The sequence below is a fragment of the Macaca mulatta genome, chromosome 11 (assembly GCF_049350105.2).
Source record: "Macaca mulatta isolate MMU2019108-1 chromosome 11, T2T-MMU8v2.0, whole genome shotgun sequence".
In the NCBI taxonomy this organism is placed as follows: domain Eukaryota; kingdom Metazoa; phylum Chordata; class Mammalia; order Primates; family Cercopithecidae; genus Macaca; species Macaca mulatta.
The window spans coordinates 16972382-16993795 of record NC_133416.1 but is presented as its reverse complement, the minus strand read 5'-3'; the positions used below and the strand labels follow the sequence as shown (position 1 = coordinate 16993795).

Here is a 21414-nt window from a genome sequence, read left to right as displayed (position 1 = left end):
AATAATAATATGTTCAGATACATAAATTAAAACAATTTACCACCCAAAGACTTCATTAAACTGTTAGAGGCTATACTTTACCAAGTATAATAGGAGGGAAAGTGTGGTATGTAAGGAACAATCATTAATATAAGAAACAAAAAAAATTAATACAATTTAATTGTAAAGGTTAAAAAGAAAATATTTTTTGTTTTTTTCCCGAGATGAAGTCTTGCTCTGTTGCCCAGGCTGTAATGCAATGGCATGATCTTGGCTCACTGCAACCTCCGCCTCCCAGGTTTAAACCATTCTCCTGCCTCAGCCTCTGGAGTGGCTGGGATTACAGGTGCATGCCTCCAGGTCCGGCTAATTTTTGTGTATATGTATTTTTAGTAGAGACAGGGTTTCACCATGTTGGCCAGGCTGTTCTCAAACTCCTGACCTCATGATCCGCACACCTTGGCCTCCCAAAGTGCTGGGATTACAGGTGTGAACCATTGCGCTCGGCCTAAGAAAATGATTTTTAAATAAAAAATTTTAATTAAAAAGGTAAAACTAAATCTTTGAGCAATAACATGATGGAGGATGTCAATGGGTAGTTAAAATGTGCTAAAATATGCTTTATGTTTGGAGGAAGAGAGAAATATAAAACTCATTTAGACTTTATAAGAAAATACTCGTTATATCTTTTTAATGTTAAGAATAAAAATACATTCTATAGGTTTTAAATCAGCAGAACTGAAAAGAAAATAACAGAAGTATTATCTAAACAAAGAAAACATAAAAGAGGGGACAGGGACAAATGAAGGGATAGTAAATGGAAAACAGAAAAGATTATAGAAATAAATCCAAGAGGCTGGGCGCGGTGGCTTACGCCTGTAATCCCAGTACTTTTTGGGGCTAAGGCGGGGGGATCACGAGGTCAGGAGATCAAGACCATCCTGGCTAACTAACACAGTGAAATGCCATCTCTACTAAAATTACAAAAAATTAGCCGGGCGAGGTGACGGGCGCCTGTAGTCCCAGCTACTCGGGAGGCTGAGGCAGGAGAATGGCGTGAACCCGGGAGGCGGAGCTTGCAGTGAGCCGAGATCGTGCCACTGCACTCCAGCCTGGGCGACAGAGTGAGACTCCGTCTCAAAAAAAAAAAGAAAGAAAAAGAAAGAAAGAACTCCAAGAATATTAAAATCCCAGTAAGTGGATTATTTTAATCAATTAGAAATATGAACTGTACACCATATGAGACATTTTTAATTTTTTTAAGTTTTAAAATAAAGAATTACAAATGCCCAATAATCTTATGAAGAATGGAAATTAAATGGAGGGACTATTTAAAACCTATCAAATTGTTTAAAAGTTGAAAAGTCTCACAATGTGAAGTGTTGGTAAGGCTGTGGAAGAAGGAGAAGTCTAACATGTAGTAAGTAGGGATATAAATTGGTACGATCACTGTGGAGAACAATTTGGCAATATCTAGTTACTTTATAGCTATATAGAATACTTACCCCAACTATTATTCACATGTGTGTGTGTGTGTCTGCACGCATGTCCTAGAAGAACATGCAAATGTGTGAAAAAAAAAGACATATACAAAAACATTTGAAGTTGCATTATAATAGGAAGAAATAAAAAATCAGTTAAATGTCCGTCATGGGAATGCATACATGAATATTGTCATACCATGGAATAGTATCAGCAGTTAAAAAGAATAAATTTAAGTAGCAAATAAAATAGATATTTCTTCAAAAATCATATTGAGATAAATAAGAGTGATCAGTATGATCTTTTTTATAGTGTGTTGCGAACATGATAAATAATTCTATGCATTATTTATGGTTAAATGTATATGTAGTAATTGCATATAAACATGCATGGGAATAATCAGATTCAAGACTGAAGTTATTACCTCTTGGGAGAAAGGAAAAGAATTAGCATCAGGAAGTGCACACAGGGGCTTTGACTCTACTCTTTTGTTTGATTTTTTAAATATGTGTGGCAAATATGGCAAAATATAATAATTTAATAAAGTTGAGTGGTGAATACTTGGGTGTTTTCGACATTCTATCCTTTTCTATATGTTGCAAATATTTCCCAATTTTAAACTGTGCATTTATTAAGGAAAAAAAGATAGTAGGGAGAGTTTGTAATTAGGGACATCCTAGTTAGCCAAATGATTGAATAATTTACTGTGATGGAGAAATCCAAGAATAAAAATAGAAATGTGGTAATTTTCATGTATCATTTCAGGCACATGAATGACCACTACACAAACCTCTACCCGCAGCTGATCAGAAAACCTTCCATCATGGATGAAGTGCAGGATTTTATGGAGTACGTATACTAGCTTTTCTCTTTTCGTTGTTTTTAATGCTGCAGGGACTGAATCTGTAATTTCAAGCAGCAATTTTTTCTTTGCCCATTTCTTTTTAAATCTCGTTAGCAGGACTCTACAGTTGTTCTTGTAGTAGGGGATAGCACTTTTTGGTAATGGCATGAAAACTGGTTGCAAACAACATGCTCTCTAATGTCAGCTCTTTCAAAGGTTGAGTTGAGTATCCCATAATCAATTGCTGACACGGTTAGAGGAACATCACCAGTGTAAAGTATCAGTGTTAAGTCCCTGGATCTCTTCCTCATGGAGGCCCTTCTCCTTCTTGCAGGGATCCCCTCTCTTCACTCTTTAAGGTGTTTCCTTTTCATGAGCCTGCAACTAATCCTAACTGAGGTCTTTGATAATATCTAAAGTCATAATTCTTAACACCCTCTGAGAATATTTCCATTTTAATAGAGTTTTCTGAAGACTAAAATTTTAAATGTGTTTACACTTGTGGGATGACAGGAGATTAATTTGGGGACAGAAAGGCTCTTGGGTTGGCCCTTCAAATTGCACTCTAAGCAACCTCTTCATGAAATGCTAAATTTACTATAGAGCTTCAGTTAAAAACCACTGGGCTACATCCCATGAAGCAAGGACATTATTCTAAGACTGATCTAGTGATTGCCTGAACAAGTCAGAAATAGTTTTCAGTATACAAAATTATATCAAATCATCCCATGAAAGTTCAGAGAACTGGAAGAATGAAAGGACCATTAAAAAATGACATTTTTGCTACCATGCTGGGACAGAGGCATTGAGGCAGTTCCTGATAACAACTGAAACGGAATGAATCATAAGCTATGCAAATGATCTGAGAGAAATACAGATATCAACCACCTTGCCCTTAGATTTTGTCCGGTTGTTTAACTTTACTACTTCTACAACTAAAAGTAAGGTTAATCAATGTATCTTTATTGACTTAGTAAAACATTGTGGTTTTACACAAAATGCATTTGGATAGTCTCTCCTCGACATGTTTAGGTCTCGTATCACAGGTAGGTCAGCATCACACTTATGCTTTTGTTCGAGATACAGCCCAGAAGAAGCTGTGAAAGAAGAATCAAAACCCTAGGGAGAAATTAAAAATCAGTTAGAATTTTCCCTGAAATCCTTTGAGTGACTGGAGTGTTACCAGATCTAGAATTGAAATCACATTAGCATAAGTGTCTGAGTATATAATCTCTCAATGCTGGTTTGATTGACCTGTGAATGAGTAACTATTGAGACTGTAGTGCAAATCTAATTTCTCTTCCAGGAAGCAAGATAAGTGGACCCGGAAAAATATCAAAGCATACAAGGATGACTCATTTTGGAGACACACAGGCTATGTGATGGCACAAATAGATGGTCTTTACGTAGGAGCAAAGAGGAGGGCCATCTTAGAAGGGACAAAGGTAGGATTTTAAACAAGCTTCTCAGAATTTACACAGTACGGTAAGAATATTGAATGTTATCTTTAAAATAACATTCCAGTTTAGAAGCAGATCAAAGTAGAACTACAGTATACATTCCTTACAGCCAAGAACCGTCATAGCTGTCATATTGTGGCACCTAATTTACAAAATTACAAGCCCAAAACACAAGTAAGCCAACTTGTTTCTGTGTGTTTTCAATCTCCCATAATACTGGGCTCAGGATTAGGTTAAAAAGCATGGTATGAATGTACTGGGTTTTTAACTAATCTGATAAAACTAGTGTTTTAGACTGCATGCTCATTAAGACAAGATGCTTAAGTATATAAGTTCTATGTTTCCCACACCCCACAACATTCATGTAAACACATATCCACACAAACACATATGCATTATAATTCTGGGGGAAAGCTTTACTGACTCACTGAGGCTTCCAATGTACCATTTGATATACTTCCAAAAATTGTGGATATTTTGTTTCCTGGGACAATATATGTATAAACGAAATATGTATATTATGTAACTTTTTGTCTATTTTGCCAGTATATATGTATATAATATGTATATTATATAACATATTACATTTATTACATTTTGTCTATTTTGCCAGTATATATATATATATAATATGTATATTATATAACTCTTTTTGCCTATTTTGACCAGTGTGTGTATATATATATAAAATTAAGTGCACAGCTTTTCTTTGAACTTTTTGTCTATTTTGTCCAATGTGTGTATATATGTATATATACATATATATGCACATATATACATGTACATGTCTGTGTCTGTGTGTACATGTGTGTATATATGCGTGTATATACACATATATGTTGATAAATGTCAAAATAATGTCCAGTGAAAGCAGTGAGTTACAGAAAAATGCATACAGTAAGACTCTAACTTTTTTTTTTGAGTCAGAGTCTTGCTCTGTTACCCAGGCTGGAGTGCAGTGGCACGATCTTGGCTCACTGCAACCTCTGCCTCCTGGGTTCAGGTGATTCTCCTGCCTCATCCTCCCAAGTAGCTGGGACTACAGGCGTGAGCCAACACTCCCAACTAATTTTTGTATTTTTGGTAGAGATGAGGGCTCACCATGTTGGCCAGGCTAGTCTCGAACTCCTGACCTCAAATGATCTACCCGCCTCAGCCTCCCGAAGTGCTGGGATTACAGGTATGAGCCATTGCACCCAGCCCATACAATATGATTCTATTTGTGCAAATTCAAAAAAGGTAGAGTTTTAAAAATATATCTTAAAAAAAATATATATATAGGTGATAAATATATTATATATAGGTGATAAATAATAGAGTGGCAGGTAATGAGCTATACAAAATTTAGCATAGTGGTGACCGCTGGCAGGAAAGGAGTGAGATGAGATTGGAGACTTCTAAGGCACTGCTGATGTTCCATTTTTTAAACTGTGAGTTGACTACATCGGTGTTTATTTATTTTTCCTTAAATTGTATGTATACATCTTTATTCTTTCAGATGTGTAATATCATCTGTCCTTCCGCTTCTAAGCAGCATTCCAACGTATGGATATATTATACAGTATAACAAAAGAAATGCAAATATCAATTACAGTGGGATACTGTTTTGCACCTATGAGATTGGAGATAAACTAAATGTTTAATATGTTTTTGAGGATGGAAGAGTTTTATTTATTTATTTAGAGACAGAGTCTTACTCTATCGCCTAGGCGGGAGGGCAGTGGCTTGATCTCAGCTGCAACCTCCGCCTCTGGGGCTCAACCAATTCTCGTGCCTCAGCCTCTTGAGTATCTGGGAATACAAGCATGCACCACCCCGCCCGGCTAATTTTTGTATTTTTAATAGAGATGGGATTTCACCACGTTAGCCAGGCTGGTCTCGAACTCCTGACCTCAGGTGATTCATCGGACTCGGCCTCCCAAAATGCTGGGATTACACTCATGAGCCACTGCACCTGGTCAGAAGAGTATAATTTAAACAATTCGTATGAGAACAATTTGGCAATATCTATTAAAATCTAAATCACTTCTAGGAATTTATCCCACACATAGACTCAAACATAAGCAAAATGATGTGTCCAAGATTAATTATTGTGGCATTGTTTATAATAGCAAAAGACTAGAAGCCACTTGAAAACTCATCAAAGAAAACACTAGTTAAAAATATTATAAAACATCCATACATTGGAATGCTGCTTAGAAAAGTGAAGACAGGCCAGGTGCGGTGGCTCACGCCTGTAATCCCAGCACTTTGGGAGGCCAAGGTGCGTGGATCACCTGAGGTCAGGAGTTCTAGACCAGCCCAGCCAACATGGTGAAACCTCGTCTCTACAAAAAACTACAAAAATTAGCTGGGCATGGTAGCGGGCACCTGTAATCCCAGCTACTTGGGAGGCCAAGGCAGGAGAATCGCTTGAACCCGGGAGGTGGAGGTTGCAGTGAGCTGAGATCGCGCCATTGCACCCCAGCCTGGGCAGCAAGAGTGAAACTCTGTCTCAAAAATAAGGAAATAAATAAATAAATAATAAAAATAAAAAGAAGAGTGAGGACAATTTTTACATCCAATATAAAAACATCCCCAAAATATTAAGTGAAAGATATTAAGACAAAAAAAAAAAAAATCAAGGTGAACAACAGTGCATATAACACACTACCATGTATGTTTTTAAAAATTGTATTTACAAGACATTTTTAAAACTCTGGATCCAAGATCACAGTGCCAATAGGGAAAAATAAAAAATCGAAAAACTGGCAGTATATGCAAAAAAACTAGCAAAATGATTAACTAGAAATGGTAGTACCTGAGCAAATGGAGAACAGGAAAAGGAGGAGACTTTCTGCTATAAACATTATTATAATTTTTAAAATCTTGAATAATAAATGCGTAACTTATTCAAACAAACAAAACAGAGATGATATTTATATAAATAAAAATTGGATTGAGTTTTTGCTTTGGTTTTAGTTTTTCGGTTAAAATGTTATTTGTGTTTGTCTTCCCACCACCTCTACCCCAAAACCAATTTGTTGATGCCTAACCCGGACCTGCTCCAGCAGACTGAATCTTCCTGGAGCAGTGCTCTCCAGTTTACACAAAGTTCATGTTCAAGTACAATCTGATAACGGCTTCAGAGTTAATGCTGGCCAGTCAGCTGGTCTTACGGTTAACACACAATCAAAACCAAAAGCTTCTTAGTTGAATGTTTTTGCTGTGTAGCAGTGGTTCTTGTCTAAGAGTGGTTTCTCTCCAGAGGACACTTGGCAATGTCTTGGAGACATTTTTGGTTGCCAAAACTGGGAAGTTGCCACTGATACCTAGTGGGTAGAGGTCAGGAATGATGCTAAACATCTCACAATGCACAACAACCGAAAAGAAAGTATTAACTGGCTCAAAATGTCAGTAGTGGCGAGGTTGAGAAGCACTGCTGTAGAGTGCAAACAGAAAGCTCTACTTTACTCTCCAAGGAGCCACTCCCAAATTCTGTGGCTATCAAAACATGCCAAAACAGCTCTTCTAAACTATAAAGCCATAAAAATTATTTTATAAGCTACAATAAAAATCTAGCATAAGAGACTCTTCGGAAATATTTTTTTTTTTTTTTTTTTGAGATGGAGTCTCACTCTGTCACCCAGCTGGAGTGCAGTGGCGTGATCTTGGCTCACCGCAACCTCCACCTCCTGGGTTCACATCATTCTCCTGCCTCAGCCTCCCGAGTAGCTGGGACTACAGGTGCCCACCACCACGCTCGGCTAATTTTTGTATTTTTAGTAGAGACGGGGTTTCACCATGTTAGCCAGGATGGTCTCGGTCTCCTGACCTCGTGATCCACCCACCTCGGCCTCCCAAAGTGCTGGGATTACAGGTGTGAGCCACTGCGCACAGCCTGCAAGGGAATAATTTAATGGGACCCTAACGAGAGGAAAAACAGGAAAAGATGTCTGTCACAAATCGATGTTAAGTGCAGTCTTTGTCCTTTCCTAGCCAATGACCCTGTTCCAGATTCAGTTCCTGAATGCTGTTGGAGATTTATTGGATCTGATTCCCTCACTCTCTCCCACAAAAAACAGCAGCCTAAAGTTTTTTAAGAGATGGGACATGGGACATTGCTCCGCTCTTATTAAGGTAAGACATAGCAGCTCCTTTTGCCTTGTTCTGGTTCTTACAGACTTTATCTATATAGCGCCCAAGTATAGCAACATCTCATCACCCCTGGCTATACCAGTGTATCAGCTCATGAGTTCTTCAATGGTAGAAGTTAAGAACTGGAAGTAACTTTGATGGAGATAATTTTAAGTACCTGATGTTACATCTATTTCTTCCACCATTCCTCCCATGCTGTGTGCACCTGCGCCACTTCCACCTTCTAGAATCTTCCATTTTGTTTTTTTGTTTTGTTTTGTTTTTGAGCTGGAGTCTCACTCTGATGCTCCGGCTGGAGTGCAGTGGTGTGATCTCGCCTCACTGCAACCTCTGCCTCCCAGGTTCAAGCGAGTCTCTTGCCTCAATTTCCCAAGTAGCTGGGACTACAGGGGTGTGTCACCATGCCTGGTTAATTTTTCTTGTTTTTTTGGTATAGACAGGGTTTCACCATTTTGGCCAGGCTGGTCTCAAACTCCTGACCTCAAGTGATCCGCCTGCCTTGGCCTCCCAAAGTGCTGGGATTTTGAGTGTGAGCCACCATGCCCAGCTAGAGTCTTCCATTTTGAATGTTAGAAGGAAGAGTCTGTTTGGGGCCACATTAAAGGTTAATCTTGATTCCTTGGCCATATTTTCCAGTAATCAATATAGCAATAAACATTTACCTGAAAGGGCACAATCCCTGATTGCCTCTTACACTTAAGACAATTGCAGTCAGTTAGCTATGTACATCTGTGTAATCCACTATGATTCTGGCTGTAGGTTCTTCCTGGGTTTGAGAACATCCTTTTTGCTCACTCAAGCTGGTACACGTACGCAGCCATGCTCAGGATATATAAACACTGGGACTTCAACATCAAAGATAAAGATACCAGCAGTAGTCGCCTCTCTTTCAGCAGTTACCCAGGTAAATGAATTTAAAGAAACATCAGAGCACTCTGAGTACTATTCCCGGATAAAGCCTCAGTGACTCAGTGTTAACTGCAATGGGAGAAGAAATGTTTAATGGCTAGTATATATTAACAATCAATCTGATTTTCAGAGTGCTTTTGAAGAAATATAGCTCAAATACTTTTATTTAATAGAATGACATAAACAAGGTTACTAGAATTGCCAAATAGAAGACACTTCGTAAATGTAAATGGCTACATCTAAATTTATTTCAACAAATGCCAACTGAGTATGTATCATGTACAAGACACTTTGCTAGGCTCTGCAGCAGAAGCAATGAAGACATGGCTGATCCTGCACTCAGGTACCTCCTTGAGGGCCTGTAGTGTTTCTTTTATTTACTGCAATATCTATAGCACTTAACCTTAGTGTGTGGCATCAAGTACTTAATAAATTGCCAAATGAATGGATGAATGAATGGGTAAGTTTATAAACTTTACATTATAGTCAGGAGGACAATATAAAGTGTAATATGAACAAGAGTAATAATATTACTGAATACTGTATGTACTACAAAAGAAGTGTAACCAGTGTTGTCCATTCCAAGGGGGTGAGACGCACATCTGATTGTTGGGGAAAGGAAAGAGAGGATGACCTTTGAGATAGACCATGAAGGATGGCTAGAATTTGAAGAAGTAGAGATGGACGGGAGGACAGTCCCAGTAGAAGAGAGGTTGCAAATTCCTGGGTCTAAATGCAACAGGCAGGTGATGTAAATGAATAAAGCAGGTCTGGTTTAAGAAAACAGAAAGTGGAGGCCGGGCACGGTGGCTCACGCCTGTAATCCCAGCACTTTGGGAGGCTGAGGCTGGCGGATCATGAGATCAGGAGATTGAGACCATCCTGGCTAACACGGTGAAACTTCGTCTCTACTAAAAATACAAAAAAATTACCCGGGTGTGGCGGTGGGCGCCTGAAGTCCCAGCTGCTCGGGAGGCTGAGGCAGGAGAATGGCGTGAACCCGGGAGGCGGAGCTTGCAATAAGCCGAGATCGGGCCACTGCACTCCAGCCTGGGCGACAGAGCGAGACTCTGTCTCAAGGAAAAAAAAAAAAAAAAAAAAGAGAAAGTGGAAACAAGCGTAGCAAACATACGACCCATGGAAAGGAGGTAAGGATCAGCTTTCACTGTCTGTTCTCCATCCAAGAATTTCCAGATCCTCCAACTTAGATCAAAACATGTATTTAAAAAAACAAAACTCACTCTGTAAATCCAACAAAGCGTATGTGTTAGCATGTGTTAGCCCCAGCCTCCTCAAGAAACATTAAGAGCAAAGTCAAGGGGAAAACACTAAACATCTAAGAGTTCGACTGGATACACTGTAACCAACATGACCTTTAATTACATATCTGTAACTTATGGGGTGGTTATACCAAACACCTGTCATATCTATCTACCTTTGTCAGAATATGTTTGGTCTTCCTATCAGAAATTCCTTTTTATTTTTAGAGTCAGGGTCTCACCCTATCACTCCGGCTGGAGTGTAGCGGTACAACGATAGCCCACTGCAGCTTTGACCTCCAGGGCTCAAATGATCCTCTTGCCTCAGCCTCCCAAGTAGTTGACACTACAGGCACACATCACCATGTCTGGCTAATTTTAAAAAATATATTTTATTTAGATGGGATCTTGCTACATTGCCCAGGCTGGTCTTAAGCTCCTGGGCTCAAGTGGTCCTCCAGCTTCAGCCTCCCAAAGTGCTGGGATTAAGGTGTGAGCCATCATGTCCAGCCCCTATCAGGAGTTCTGACCAAGGGCATAACCCAGTATTTCTCTGTCCTTGTGACCTGATCCTTTCTTTGAAACCACTTTGATTTCATCTTTGTCTTAGTTTGCTTAGTTGTTTTAGCATTGAGGGGGACTAGGGACTCCTCTCTCTGAGTTAGACTGTGTTTTGATTCTTTCACATTCTATTACACTGACATTTAAGGACAGCAAGAGACAGAGCAGTCCACTATTCTTCCTCTTCCTCATCTTTGTGATAAAATGCAACATTCAGATGTTATGTGCACTGCTTTGAAATCTCTGTGAAATACAATGCTCTCCAGTAGTGTTAACAGTCCTGGACCCCAGAGGTAGTGATGGAGAAGGTCATGGAAGGTTTTCTTACAAAATGTATAATCCCGTTAACATTTGCATATGTATCCTTCCAGATGAGTTACACAAATAGATATCATAGATCGTATGTAGAGCTTTTTGGAGCAATTGAAACTCCAAGAGAGCAAAAGACACTTTTATATATACCCCAAGACGTTTTTACAGGAGCCAATGGAACAGTGGGATTCATATTTTCTCTAACTGGGCAGCTTTGTTCTCAGCACCAAACAGGAAAAACATGTGCAGTCTCATTTATGTTACAAATTATTTTATTAAGGGACCAGCAACATTGGATTCATTGAATAGACATGACATAGAACTATGCTTTGCGATGAAGCTCATGCCATCTTAGCTGCTGAGTCCAGAACAAAGCTGGATGGCTTCCTTGTTTTTCTTTGATGGAGGAGTGCCATGGTCAATTGAATAGGTTAGGAGTGTCGAGTCATTTTTTCATCAAAGAACGCAGAGCCTGGAGGCTCTTCAAGATCTGTGCAAGGATATTAAGAATTCCTGCATCAGTAGTTGAGAATAATGTACTGTGTTTTTGAAATTTGCTAAGAGAGTAGATCTTAAGTATTCTCCCTACACACACGACACACAAAGGTAGCTATGTGAGGTGCTGAATATGTTAATTAGTTGGGTTGTGGAAATCATTTCACAGTGTATAGGTGTATCAAAACATCATGTAAACCTTGAATATATACAATTTTTATTGTCAATCATGCCTCGATAAGATTGGAAAAAAGAGGATGGAAGTGAAGTTAATTAGGGATTAAGCAAATAACTTGTGTTGACGTAGCAGTTTGTATGTTTGTATTAAAATTAAATGGAGGCAATATAAAAATTAAAAACAAACGAAAAGAATTCCTGAGTCAGAACATACAGATCAACTCAAGAAACGTTCCTGACTTGGCTGAGGCACGTTAGAGATGATGGTAACTGGGATGCTACAACTACCATCATGCTAAAGATACAGAGAATTCTGAGGATTTCATACGCTCCTATCCACCTTTTACGACACATCATGGCCTTCCTGCTAAATTTTTTGGAGTGATCGTCAAGATCATTGCCATGAAAAACGCTGAAGCTTCAAGATGGGATATTTTGTGTATTTTCTGAGGTTTGTAGGAAGGAAAAAGGCAGAGCTTGGACAGCTGCTAAACTCTTTCAACGTATGAAGTCCAGCTGCTTTACTTTGGTGAGCCACATCTTTCTCGCTGTAAAATGAGGCTAATAGAACGCTTGCTTCATACAGTTGTAGCCATTATATAGTTTATTCATCCACAATTTTCTGTTAAATTGGGCTAGGCAAAGGATTGTTGATGGAGACCGGCATAGACACAATTCCTACTGTCACAGTTGACTTTCTGTTGAGATGTAGAGGCCAATAAAAAAAAAATGACATTAGAGTGTGATTTTTGTAATAAGAGAAAGACTAGTCTGGGAACATTGAGAAAGCTAAGAGAAAGGAAAATTTAAGTCGAGGCACAAAAGACAAGATAATTTAGCCAAGCCCAATGGGGATACAGAGGTAGAATGTTCCTTGAGGAACAAACAGTATATGGGCAAGAGATAGCATCAAGAAGGCCAGAGAGAGGGAATGAGGCACGGCATGAGGCCACTAAAGTGACAAGTGAAAGGGACATGAGTAGATTTGCATTTGTGGATTATCTGGCCAGTTAGAGGAGGACAAGAGAGGCTGCCAGCAGAACATTTAGAAGGCTGGTGCAATAATCCAGGCAACTCAAACCACCATATTTTGTAAATGGTCAATCAGCATATGGATGGAAGCTTGATAATCCCTCTTCCAGAGGATAACAAATATGACTGCTGAATTACTGAAACACAACGCAACGTTATGTGTCCTCCTGTTGTCCTTGCAAGAATCCTTGAGGGATAATTACCTAATAAGAATTGTCAGGACACTCCCCAAATTGTACTCTAGCATAGGAGAATAGAAGGAATAATGGTAATCCTTCACATTTATCAATAATACAAAAGGATTTGCTGCCTTCAGTACGCCCAAACGTATTGAAGCCAGTCTCATGCTGTACGTTCACCAGAGCCTCAGTTCACTCCATAAAAATAGAGGTGGTTATAGGTTAAGAAAACAGAATAATTTTTATTAATTTAGAAAGAATTTAAGGTGATTTGGTTGCTTAACAGGCTTGGTCTTTTTTAGTCTTTTCTAAAAATACAAAGTGGAGATTGAGGAAATTATTTCACCTAAAGAGGCTAACATGCAATACCCAGGGAAAGTCAAAAGTATACCAAAGTATACCAGGTGCTGATAACCTCAGTACCACCCTTAGGTCTGGGCGCAGGAACCCCCACCCTCCCAGCTTGGAATTACATTCCTGAAAATTACCTAAATCCCCCTCCAGCATCCTGAGACCGGCCAGGTTGGCAGTATCTTGACCTGTGTCTCTGGGCGTCCAGTTTAGACATGCCCAGGATGTCTCTGGGCATCCTTTCCAGAAAATTTCTAAATCCCCCTCTAGTGCCCAAGACTGACCAAGATGGCTGAGCCATCCAGGTCAGCTTCTCTGAGCCCAGAAAACAATGCACATGGGCCTTTGTCCCACATCTCCCTATCTGGGGGCTCTTCTCCTCCACTCCTGCCCACACATGGGTTCAACAAGATGCCACAACGAGCTCTGGGACTCAAGCCTATGGCCTGGTCTTGGTAAGCAGATTCCTCTACTTGGCCCTCACAGTATATATTTTTTGCAAGATGGTGCATAACCTAGCTATCAGAATGGTGGTCGCGATGACCTGGGGTGGCTCTCATGTCAGAGCATATGTTCAGGGATCTATGCTACTGAAAGCCACCTCTTACCCTTGGGTTTCAGCATGCAGCAGGGGAGGACAGTAAAGTGCAAGCGAACTTCGACCTATGAGCTCCACATCTGGCCCCTGTGGTGGCCTCCTCACCCCTGCAGCTGTGCACCGTGTGTCAGGCAGTCCTTGGGGCAGGCTAGGCCTGGCCCCTCTGAGGCCTTTTGAGAACCTTGCTCTACAACACAAACGGGCCCTTGTAGCAAATCTTTTGCTGCAGTTGATGATGTGACTTCCTACTGTCTTGAGTCAGTCTTAAAACAGATGGATTTTTCTTGTGGGATTGGGACAGCTCTTCCAGCTTGGCTTACAGGCTTCTCACTTATCCTGCCCACTGGTACCCATGGGTGAGGAGTGAAGGTGGCGGAGGGTTCAGCATGAAAAGAGATTAGGCTCATGAAGACTTGACTTGACTTAAATTGTGAAGACTTAAGTTATGAAGACTTCGCTTAAATTTTCCTGGGGCTTTGAGCCTATTCTTCTATCTTCTTATGTACCTACTTTCAAGTACATGCACTTAACATTTAAACAGGCTAAGCAGGCTCATGCCTGTAATCCCAGCAGTTTGGGAGGCCAAGGCAGGTGGGTTGTCTTAAGCTCAGGAGTTCAAGACCAGCATGGGCATCATGGCAAGACCCTGTCTCTGCAAAAATACAAAAAAATTAGCCAAATGTTGGTGGCTCATGCCTGTAATCCCAGCTGCTCGGGAGGCTGAGGCTGAAGAACAGCTTGAGCCAGGGAAGCAGAGGTTGCAGGGAGCCAAGATAGCACCACTGCACTTCAGCCTGGGGGACAAAGTGTGGCCTCATCTCAACAACAACAGCAACAACAACAACAACAACAACAACAAAGAGATTACATTCTAGGGAGGCAGCAATTAGCCTAAAGAGTCCAACAGAAAACATGTTGATCTCTGTTTACACCGTAAAATTCCCAGTGTAGCTTTAGTGACCAAAAAACAAATTATCATTCACAATTTTTTTAATACTCTGGTAAGACTTGCGTTTGTGATCAACATTAACAAAGCATAACAAGGATTTTTGAGTCATTAGAAGCTAGGATTCACAGGTGGCATGATAGTTGTTGCAGTCATTAAGAGAATGGTGTTAGGGAACTGCAGAGGCAAGGAGATCTGTGGTGTTTGAATACAAACGGGTTCCAAAAAGTCATGGTTTTATAACAACAGTATTGCTACCTTTTTCTCATGACAAAAAATAGGAACTTAGCCAGGAACAACGCATTTAATAATAAAGAATACAAAGAGATGGTACCTGGATACTATAAAGAATCTTCGCATGCACTGATTGGACAATAGACAAAACAGAGTACGTTTCTCTGCCCACCATCCTAAATCTTCAATGATAAATCATCATACTTCACATGTACCTATGAATTTTTAAATATATGTTTTTAATCAAATTGTTTGTATAGGCAGGGGTCCTGTTAAACAAACAAAAACACTTGCCTGAGGCACCGGATACCCCAAAAAAAGTGACTTTGAATAGCCTTGTTCTAGAAGTTTCAGTCCCTAACAAGAAGGGTTTTGAATACATGGTCTGTTTTGCCTAGCAACTGCTGAGGCTAAGTAAGGAAGGTAAAAGCCCTGCACCAGCCCTCCCCATATATGTACTTATTTTGGCAATACAAATCAATAATCAATGAGGTAAGACAAAGAGATAAATCACTAGAAGATGATGGCACTGAAATGGCAGCCAATACAATGTGTGAAGACCTCAGCACAAAGATCTGATTGTTTTAACCAATTCAGAGAAAATTCACTTGTCAACAACATTGAGTCTTCCAATCCACTAATATAATCTATTTGTTTATTTAGGTCTTTAATTTGAGTCATATCATGTAGTTTTCAGTATTTAGGTCTTACATACCTTTAAGTAAGTTAAATCCTAAGTTATGTTTGATGCTCCTGTAATCAAGATTTTATTTAATTCTTTTTTCAGTTGCTTGTTCTCATGCATATTTATTGATTACCCATTGCTGCATAACAAATTGCTCCAAAAATTAGTGGCTAAAAACAATAATGATTTAGTTACTCATGGTTTCTGTGGATCAGGAATTTAGATAGGACACAGTGAGGATAATCTGTCTCTCCTATGACTGGGGCCTCAGCTGGAAGACTCAAAGACTGAAGGGCTGAAATCTCTGATAGCTTAACTGAGACTGGAGCGACTTACTAACATAGCCGACAGGGTGGTGCTGGCAATTGGTTCCTCTTCACTTGGGCCTTTCCTCAGAACTGCTTGTGTGTCCTTCATGGCAAGACCCCTGGCTTCCTCCAGACCAAGCCATCCAAAAGAACAAGGGAGAAATAGTAATGCCTATTGTGACCTCACCTCAGACGTCAACACTCACTTCCACCAGGTTCTATTAATTAGAAGCAAGGTATTATGACCAGCCCACATTCAAGGAAAGGGAATTAGAATCCACCTTTTAAAGAGAAGGGTGCCAAATAATTTGTGGAAATTTGAAAACTACCACAATATAGTATGACTTTTTTTGTACATTATTATCCTGAGATCTTTTTAAATTCACATATCACTTCTAATAGCTTTTTTATAGATTCTTTAGGATGTTCTATATATACAATCATGTCATCTCTAAATAAAGACAGTCTGACTTCTCCCATCACTTGTATGCCTTTGTATTTTTGTATGATTGTGCTGGAGAAGACCTCCAGAATAATGGAGACCGTAAGTGGTGAGCATGGAAATCCTTGCCCAATTCCTGACCTGGGGTGAAAAGTATTGTCTTTCACCATTAAGTATGATGTTAACTGCAGATTTTTTGTAGATGCCCTTTGTAATATTAAGGAAGGTCCCTGCTCTTCCTACTTTATTTAATATTTTTATCAATATTAAATAAATGTTGCATTTTTCTGAATTCTTTCTCAGCAACTGTTGAAAGGATCATACGATTTTTTTTCCTTTATTAATATGATGAGTTATATTGATTGATTTTCGGATGTTAAACCACTTGAAATTCCTGGGTTAATCCTCACTTAGCCATGATGTGTTATTCTTTGTATTTATTTTTAGTTCAATTTACTAACATGTGTTAATGATTTTTTTCATTTACATTCATCAGACATATTAGTTTGTAGTTTACTTTTCTTATGATGGTTTTGGTTTTAGGATAAGCTTATCCTCATATCCTAAATTTGGAATTATTTCTTTCTCCTAAATTTTTTAAGAGCATGTATAGGATTGGGATTATTTTGTTCTATTTATTTATTTATTTATTTATTTATTTATTTTTAAAGACAGGGTCTCACTCTGTCACCCAGGCTGGAGTACAGTGGTGTGAACATAGCTCACTGCAGCCTCAAACTCTTAGGCTCAAGTGATCCTCCTGCCTTGGTTTCCCAAAATGCTGAGACTACAGGTGTGAGCCACTATGCCAAGCCCATTTTCTTCTTTAAGTGTTTAATAGAATTCACAAGTGAAGCTATCTAGACATGAAGGTTTTTATTAGTTGAAAAGTTATTAATTGTAAATTTAATTTCTTTCACTGCTACAGGACTATTTCAGTTTTCTAACTCATCTTGAGTTAGTTTTAAAAATATGTCTTTCAGGGAATTTATCCCTTCTTTCTAAGTTATTCTAAGTTTATTGATATGAAGCTATTTATAATATTTTTCTTAACCTCTTAATGTCTGTAGGATCTGTAAAGTCCCCATTATCATTCATGATATTGTCCATTTTTCTTCTTTATTAAGATAAAATTTCCATTTTTATCTTTATTTTCTTTCTTCTACTTACTTTGCATTTAATTTGTAATTTTTTCTAGCTTCTTAATGCAGAAAACTAGATAACTGATTTTCATCTTTCTTTCTATCATAAGCAAAAAAAATGATAAATTTTCCAATAAGCACTATTTTTGGTGCATCTGACAAATTTTGATATATTTTGTGTTCATTTTTATTCCATTTGGAATATTTTTTAATTTCTCACATGATTTATTTAATCCATAGCTTATTTGAAAGTGTATTGTTTAATTTCCAAAAATTTACAGATTTTTCAGATCTTTGTCACTGTTTTCCAATTTTCTATGGAAATTTATTTCCATAGAAATAATCATAAATTAATTGGAAATAAATTTCCATTTTCTAATTTATTCTGAGATTAGAGAGCATATTTGGTATGATTTCAAATTTTTTTAACTTTATTGAGACCTGTGTTATGGCTCAGCATGAGTCTATCTCAATGAACGCTTCATATGCAGTAGAAAATAATGTAAATTCTAGTATTTCTGAGTGTAGTGTTCTGTAAATGTCAGTCAGTGCAAGTTAATTGATAGTGTAATTCAAATCATCTATTTTCTTAACTGACTTTCTATTTGTTAATCATTTACTACAAAATAAATATTTATACCTCCACTGTAATTGTTAATTTGTCTATTTCTCATTTTCTTATCTTTGTTCTCTAATCCCATGGCAGATTATATTTCTCATTTCATTTCTGGTAGTTTTGCTTTATGCATTTTGATACTCTATCATTTAACACATACATTCATAAGTATAGTATATTCCTACTATATGGACCCTTTTATCATTATGAAATGTCTTTTTTTGTCTCTAGGACAACTCCTTGTCTTAATGTCTATATTGCCTTATATTAATATAACCACTCCAGCTTTTTTATGCTTACTGTTTTCATACCAGCAATTTTATTTACACAGCAAGAACATACAGGTATCTGTTATAAATGTCAGAGATCATCTCTACATTTCAGATCTTGACTCAGTTTAAGGGCCAACAAAGGAAGGTTTTTCTCTTTCCATTAAGTTTCTTGCCTTTTTTTTCTTGTAAAAAGTGTGAGTACTAGCAGGTTCATTACCATAGCATGTCTTTAATTTCCAATTTGAAATCTGATGTGCTGGAGAAAAGTGCATCATAAGTTTTTGTTTTTGTTGTTTTTCCCCTTACAAATTGAAAAGACTAGAATAATGGTAGTCATCTGGAAAAAGTAAATTATACTTTTGAAACTGATGGCTATACTTTTGAAACTGATGCTTAATGACAGCAGTGATTTTTAAGTGTGGTAACAAACGTTTTGGGAGCATGTATCCTCTGTCAAGGTGGTACTAGTAACAGATTCAAAGTAGTACCATATCGTATCAGACTGATGTGGGGTGTTTTATGTTTGAGATCAGCTGGTGAGCCTGTTGTTCCTTCATAAATTGGTGCCGTAAGCTAAAGTTAACATATTCGTATTTTTTCCTACCAATAGTCCTTCACAAATAACTGGTCATAAACTAAAAAAAAACAATATCTGCAATATAAATGTGTTGTCTATTAGAGATGGAGCTAGATGTCTTAAGGACTTCTAAGTATATCTTAAAATTTATAACGTAGTAGTTCATACTAAGAATCATCTGGAGAATTTTAACGAAATACGTGTATGTTCTAAACCTCATCACTACCCCATAAATGCAGCTTAAGTCTGTAAGTCTGAAGGAGTATGTGTATCCGGGTGTTTTTCTTTTTTCTTTTTCTTTTTCTTTTTTTTTTTTTTTTTGAGACGGAGTTTCGCTCTTGTTGCCAAGGCTGGAGTGCAATGGCGCGATCTTAGCTCACCACAACTTCCACCTCCCGGGTTCAAGCAATTCTCCCGCCTCACCCTCCCGAATAGCTGGGATTACAGGCATGCGCCACCACGCCTGGCCAATTTTGTATTTTTAGTAGAGATGGTGTTTCTCCATGTTGGTCAAGGCTGGTCTCCAACTCCCGACCTCAGGTGATCTGCCTGCCTGGGCCTCCCAAAGTGCTGGGATTACAGGCGTGAGCCACCATGCCCGGCCTTGGGTATTTTTCTTTCAACTCCTCCAGTACTTTCATACTATTCTGATATATTTTGTTGGTATGAAGCTATGAAGCAAAAGTAGCTACTACCAATGCATACATACAGTATATTGGTTTTAAGTTCCACCTCAAAGTGAATCTTAGAGCCTAGTGTAAGTGTTCCACTTTAGAGATGTACTTTATTTACTACTGTGCAAATTAAGGGAAATTTACGTCATCATTTGATTTTCTAAAACCTAAAAGGAACTGGCCATCATTATGAAGTCTTTCTAGATAATCAAGGGTAGATGGCTGGGTTTTTTTCTTTTTTTCTTTCTTTTTTTTTTTTTTTTTGAGACGGAGTCTCGCTCTGTCGCCCAGACTGGAGTGCAGTGGTGTGATCTTGGTTCACTGCAAGCTCCGCCTCCCGGGTTCACGTCATTCTCCTGCCTCAGCCTCCCGAGTAGCTGGGACTACAGGCCCCCGCCACCACGCCCGGCTAATTTTTTGTATTTTTAGTAGAGACGGGATTTCATCATGTTAACCAGGATGGTCTCGATCTCCTGACCTCGTGATCTGCCCGCCTGATGGCTGTTTTTAATGTGGCAATTAATGTAGGCATTCCTGCTTTCAGGTTCAAATGTGAATCAAAGCATATTTTAATTTGCTAGCACAAATGGAATGTCTTTACTTTCAAACTATTTGTGGTTTTGCATTTGCTGTATGTCTTTTGTAGACAGATAATTAGTACATTTTGCTTTCTTTTCTATCAAGTTTGAGTCTCTTACTTTTGATGGAAGTGTTTGGTCCATTTACATTTACTGTAAATATTTATATATTTAGATTTAAGTCTGCCATTTCACTATTTAGTTCATTTCATCTCTATTTTGTTTCTCTGCTCCTCCTTTCCTGTCTTCTTTTGTGTTAAACATTTTAACAAAGATTTTCTAACAAAATAGTCTATATTTTAATACTCCAGTTGGCTTTCTAGCTATATTTATTGGCATTTTTAAAATTGTTGTCCCTGGGGCTTGTGATATGCATCTTTAACTCATCACAATTTACGTAAAGTTAATAAGCAATTATGTCTACTAAAAAGTATATAGGAACTTAAAATGGTAATTATCCCATTTAGTGCCTTCCATCCTTTATGCTATTGTTGTCACATATATGCTACATCTATGTATGTTATAAATACACCAATATGGTGTTAAGATTTTTTACTTAAAAACTTACTGTCTTTTAAAAAATTAAAACAAGAAGTGAGTGTGTGTGTGTGTGTGTGTGTGTGTGTGTGTTGAGAAGTAAGCTGTTAATTTTATTATTTTCTGCTCAAATTTTTTTCTGCATTTAGATTTTTGGTGACTTCAGCTTTCTGGCGGGCTAACTCTGGTCTTCTTTGTGGTTATTTTAAGTTTGTTGTGCTGATAGGAACTGTAAATTAATGTTTTTCATTAAAGGTGGGGCTTTTTCACCACTTATAGCTTCACATATTTTTTCCTCTTTTCTCTGTCTTCTCCCTCTGGGACTCCAGTCAATTATTCATCAGATGCTAAACATTTTTGCACAAGTCTCTGGGGCTTTGTAAATTTTATGTAGTTTTTATTTTTTTCTCTCTGTTTTTCAGATTGGATGATTCCCATTAATCTTCTATCTTCAGGTTTTCTTTGTTTTATTTTTTCTTTTTTAATTTTATTTATTTATTTTGAGATGGAGTTTCACTCTTGTTGCCCAGGATGGAGTGCAGTGACGTGATAGTTCACTGCAACCTCCACCTCCCAGGTTCAAGTGATTCTCCTGCCTCAGCCTCCCAAGTAGCTGGGATAACAGGCA

The 21414-nt window shown here is 38.2% G+C and overlaps 1 protein-coding gene across 1 annotated transcript in view; it reads left to right on the top strand.

Annotated features, from left to right (window-relative positions):
* Window positions 1–21414, top strand: part of PLBD1 (phospholipase B domain containing 1) — a 68368-nt gene that overhangs the window by 24709 nt on the left and 22245 nt on the right. Inside the window, exons 3-6 of the mRNA XM_001089478.3 lie at window positions 2227–2310; window positions 3612–3750; window positions 7744–7884; window positions 8662–8806. Of these exons, the coding sequence (XP_001089478.2) occupies window positions 2227–2310; window positions 3612–3750; window positions 7744–7884; window positions 8662–8806 (509 nt within the window). The remainder of the gene's footprint in view (window positions 1–2226; window positions 2311–3611; window positions 3751–7743; window positions 7885–8661; window positions 8807–21414) is intronic.